At 36.3% G+C, this 5,517-nt stretch overlaps 1 protein-coding gene across 1 annotated transcript; it reads right to left on the minus strand.

The window, feature by feature from the left end:
* Positions 1-2,465: 2,465 nt before the first annotated feature.
* On the minus strand, positions 2,466-3,422 carry PRPS1L1 (phosphoribosyl pyrophosphate synthetase 1 like 1). The gene has a single exon (XM_030294909.1). The coding sequence runs from the start codon at positions 3,420-3,422 to the stop codon at positions 2,466-2,468; it is 957 nt and encodes a 318-aa protein (XP_030150769.1).
* Between the last annotated feature and the right edge of the window lie 2,095 nt (positions 3,423-5,517).

Raw genomic sequence — 5,517 nt, forward strand, 5'->3', positions numbered from 1 at the left:
TTGATAATTATGACATTTGTAAATACCGACAGTTCTGCCTCTTTTTACCCAATACTGCTCTTTTTCTTGTCTTATTCCACTGGCTTAGAAATTGGACTGATTGTAGTGGGAATTATTAATTATATCTTTGTAAGTCTCTAATGGATTTGCTTTATCAGGTCAAGTAAGCTTCATTCTATTCTTATTTTACTGATAGTTTTATTTTTTCAAGATTGTCAAGATGACTGTAGTAAATCCTCTTTACTATATAAGGTCTATATAAATTTCTTTAAAAAATGTATGAAGACTATGACCTATAATATTTTTAATATTTGTAAATGTTCTCATTCATGCCGGAAAAATGTTAATTATATGTTTAGTTTCCATATGTAGTTATTAAAATAACATCTTTTATGTATGAGAGTTTTGTTAAAATTTCCCTCTATTAATGTAGATTATACATCTCTCTTCATATTGTTTTGTTTTCTTTTTATATTTCAATGTTGAGTTTTTAACTACATAAAGATTCATGATGCTTGTAACTTATGGGGGGTTTAATCAGCAAAACATATGCCATGTTTACTTTGACTAAAAGTATCACGCCTAGTTTCTCTTTGTAAGCATTTATTTGGTATATTTTTCATCATCCCTCTACATCCAACTTTTTGTTTAGATGTGTCTCCTGGTCTCTTGTAAACAGCTTATCATTAAATAAATTTACTACCCAATCTAATAATCTATCTTTTATGAGGTTAATTTAACATATTGACTTTTAGTTAATATAGTGACTTTAGTTTAGCATATATTTGGTATTTTCTTTTTGCTCTATTTTCTTCCTTATTTACTTTCTATCTTCAGCCGAATTTGTTTACTTTGTTCACTGGGCCATACTTTTTTTTTTTTTTTTTCCCTGTCTAGGAGTTTTCAAGTAATTCATCACATTTCTCTCTTGCTTGTCCTTGAATTTTAAATAACATATTTAAACACAGGTTTTTTTTGCTATAATGTCAATCATTTGTGTCAGTAACCTCCTTCCCAAACTACATAAGATTATTAATATACTTAGACCAATCCTAACATCTCCTAATCTCTCATGCTTTGTGGATATCATCTGGAATTTTATTTATAGATTTTAAAATATTTGCTTTATATTGTGGCTCAATTTTTATGTGAATTTTATCTTAATAACTGTGATAATTGTAATTTCATGAAAAATAATTTTTTATCAGTTTCACTGTTACCTCTTTCAATCCATGTGTTCCTCTTAGTCGTATATATTTATTTTCGATATCTTTAAGTGATACATCAGAAAACACTCATGGTGGCAAAGTTCTGAGACTTTTAATATATTAAAATGCCCTAATTTTCCCCTCAAAATTAAATGATAGTTCAGCTGGGCAAAGAAATCTAGGTTAAAAATAATGGTCCTTTAGAACTGCAAAAATTGTTTCCACTTGCTTACTGCCTGGGAGATCAAACAAGAAATCTAACAGCAATCTGAATATTGTTCCTTTAAAATTACCTTGTTTATGTTTTATCTTTTGAGAAGCTTTTAGGGCCTGTCTGCATTTTCGTGGAGATCGGAAATTTCCCAACATGTCTAGGTGTGTGTCTTATTTTTCCCCCCACACATGCAGACATTTTATTAGTTTCTGCAACAAGAGGACAATAATACCAATTTTTAAATATAAGTCTGAGGTCATCTGAGATGCCAACCAAATACACGGAAGAAAGATAAATGTCTTGCAAGAGGTTTAGCACAGATCTTGGAGAACTTGTGCTCAATGGGAAGGGGAGCAGCCCAGAGGAGGGGGAGTAAAAGGGGGCAGAGGGTCAGATGAAAGGGTAGTGGTGAGGGTGATGGATCTGGTTGGCTGCAGTTGCTAGTTATCCTGAAGCAACTTTAGCAATTATGCCTAAAATTCCATAGTCACTTTCAAACACCTCCATATGATACCCTCAAAATCTGAAATCAGTAGATGAACTGTAGCTGCAAGGTTCACAAAATAATCAATGAAGCCAGAATGAGACAACCCAGAGAGAAAATCCCAGCACTTATTCTCAATCTGTCCTTCCTCAATTTAAAATAAACTCTAATAGGGGTGCCTCGGTGGCTCAGTCACTTAAGTGTGGGACTTCACTCAGGTCAGGATCTCAGGATTGGTGAGTTCGAGCCCCACATCTGGCTCTGTGCTGACAGCTCAGAGCCTGGAGTCTGCTTAGGATTCTGTGTCTTCATCTCTCTCTGCAACTCCCCCACTTGTGCTCTCTGTCTCTCTCAACCTCTCAAAAATAAAACATTAAAAATTTAAAAATAAAATGAAATAAACTCTAATATACGTGAGGTGAGATTCAGAAAGTAGCAGCAGAGCCAGCTGGGTCTTCTACTGAACTTTTCATCAAATACCAAGAAAGAACAAGGGGCAAGGCATATTTTTATTTTTATTTTATCTTATTTTAAAATAGAATAACCTGAAGTTATTCTATTACAAAGGGACATGGCTGAATAGGTAGGAAACAGATTCTCCGTTGTGAGTTCTCTTGATGGCTTCCGCAAGGATCATGGAGATGTCGATCGCCTGTATCTTGGAGCAATGTTTCATCTTATCCTCCTGAGGTATGGTATTGGTGACGACCACCGCTTCAAAGCACGCACTGTTGATGCAAGCAAGGGCCGGGCCAGAAAAGATTCCGTGAGTCAAGATCGCGTAAACTCTGGCGGCTCCAGCGGAGAGAAGTTTGTCAGCTGCATGACAGATTGTACCACAAGTATCAGCCATGTCATCCACAAGGATGGCCACACGATCCTTCACATCCCCCACTAGCACCATACGGTCCACTTCATTAGCCTTCTTCCGTTCTTTGTGAATCAAGGCAAAGGCCACATGCAACCTGTGTGCAATGGAGGTCGCTCTCTTAGCTCCACCAGCGTCTGGTGAGACAACAGTGCAGTTCCTCCACTCAGAGATAGTCTCCCTTATCCATTTCAGGACAGCTGGCTCCGCATAGAGATTGTCTACGGGGATATCAAAAAACCCCTGAATTTGAGAAGCATGTAAGTCCATGGTGATGATATGATCTGCACCTGCTACAGACAGCATATTTGCAACAAGTTTGGCGGATATTGGGGCCCGGCTCTTATCCTTCTTATCCTGCCGGGCATAAGGGAAGCATGGGATGACCGCAGTAACCCGGCTGGCTGAAGCAATCTTGCAGGCATCAATCATGATCAAAAGCTCCATTAGACTGTCATTGATTTCGCCACAACCACTCTGCACTATGTAGACATCCTCTCCTCGCACACTCTCGCCAATTTCCACACAGGTCTCCTGGTTGCTGAATTTCTTGGTCACCACCTTGCCTAGCTCCAGGCCCAGGTGGTCGGCAATTTTCTGGGATAGGTCCTGATGGGAGCTGCCCCCGAAGATTTTGATATTTGCCATTTTGCCCAATCACTCGAGGTACTTACTCTTCGTCCGGCGATCACTGCTGCTGTCAAGATTGCAACCGAAGTCAGACCACAGACTAACAAACGACTTTCCGTTGTTACCGGGCAGTTACCCGCCCGGTTCAGACGGTGGGCGCGAGCTGGTCTATGTTGATCTTGAGTCTTTGGGAAAAAAATTCCTGCTTGGCATCCACTTTGCACTTTTAAACTAAAAAAATCAAGTCTTTCTTCAGTTCATGGAAGTTTTACTTCTGTTAGTGCCTGTAGTAGTTTCCTAGGGGTGTGAAATTTAATGCCTAAAAATATAAAGTTTCTGTAAGGTAAAGGATGTATACGTTTAAAAGGAAAGTTACAGACTGGAGAAAATGTCTAACAATGTGCTTCCAATGGAGTGAGGAAAAAGACCAAAAACATTTGGAAATGGTATGAATAGGCAATTTACAGGGGAAAAAAGATAATAAACATATGAAAAAATGCTAGTAATCAGGAAAATGCTAATTTTCACACATTAGGTGGGCCAAAATTATAAGATAGATAAACTCCTCTATTGTAATAGAATGTATAAGTGTGAAATTTTGCAAGGAAAGTTTTGTTTCATAAAACCTTTGACTCAATGTATCTCCTTCTAGGAATCTACTCAATAGAAATATTCATAGACAACCCCAAAATATATTGATAATTTTATTTGTCACTGTGTTAATTCATTCAGTTACTATTTCATGAGGTATTGTGTGTCAGGTATTGTACCATTTATAGAATATAAGATGGTGAATGACAAATAGCATATCTCTCTAGAGTTACTCATAAAAACAAAATCTGGAAACTAACAAATGTCCATCAACAGGTAAAGTATCATATAATGTATTATACAAACATAAGCAGACATTAAAGAAACTGACTTATGTGCAGTCATATGGAAATATTCCCAAGATATTTCTAAATGTAAAAAACCCAGTCAAAAAGGTACACAATATATGAAATTTGTGTATTTAGAATGAAGAAATAGTTAAAGCATCAAGTCATTACGGAGGTCCTTTTTATGATGATTATCTCTAGAGAGGGGTGTAGGTTGGTGGCAGTTTGGGACGAAGAAGGACTGTCACATTTTATTGCCATTGATTAGTGTAGTATTTGAACTTTTATTACTTTTATAATTAAAAAAAGACTAATAAAATATATGTGATGATTAAGTGTTAGCAAATTTTAAGTACACAGCTTCCAAAATGCATTAGGAGTTGGAGTAATGGGGAAAGAAATGGAAGGGACCACAGATACCAGAAATTTCAAGAACAAATTGTATCATAAAAATAATGGAAGCATCAGATATAGATCATACATTTTTATCCTGCTAATTGTGTGTCTGACTTTTGGTTCTGCAATATTTTGATCTAGCCTAAATATAAATAACCATTTTTTCGTAGTTTGAAATTGATAAATAATCTGTTGAATATATTTTCTCACCCTACTTGTGAGCTCTCCCACTGAGTGGGGTTCATGAATCGGGTAAGGACTGGAGTAGGCAACAGAAATGGGTAAGATTTGACAATGTCTATGAAACACATCACTTTGCAGAAAAAAAAAGTGTAGTTATATTAAATGTGCTATTAATATAAAACCATATAAACAGCTATGTCAGAAAGGCTAAATCAAAATGTCCTGTTGCTGATCCAATCACCTCTCTTCTCAACATCGGCAAGCTTTTCTCCTCAATTCAGACTCTTCATGGTTGATAGTGCCTGCCAGCTCATTTCTGCCTACAACCCTCCATTCATGTTCCTTCCTATCATAAAATCAGCAGACCCATCTATACTATATAATTCTCATCCTCAGCCTGACTACATACAGTGATTTCTAAAGAAAATTCTGTGGCTTAATTTAGCTGCACTAAAAAGTACTTGCAGCTTCAATTAAAATGATTTTTCTCTCAGTGTTCTCAATGTGTCACACATTTTTCACTTTTTAAAGAAAAACAAAACAGATTTTTAAATAGACTTATTATTACCTAAATAGGACTGAATGCTAATGTAAACATTAAAAACACATAGTTGGTTGCATTGCCTTGAGGTGTTAAGTAGAAGAAATTTTTGTCT

The sequence above is a fragment of the Lynx canadensis genome, chromosome A2 (genome assembly GCF_007474595.2).
Source record: "Lynx canadensis isolate LIC74 chromosome A2, mLynCan4.pri.v2, whole genome shotgun sequence".
Classification (NCBI taxonomy): Eukaryota; Metazoa; Chordata; class Mammalia; order Carnivora; family Felidae; genus Lynx; species Lynx canadensis.

What these genes read in the sequence shown, in the direction of transcription:
- PRPS1L1 (XM_030294909.1), bottom strand. Translation starts at nt 3,422, where the DNA reads ATGGCAAATATCAAAATCTTCGGGGGCAGCTCCCATCAGGACCTATCC.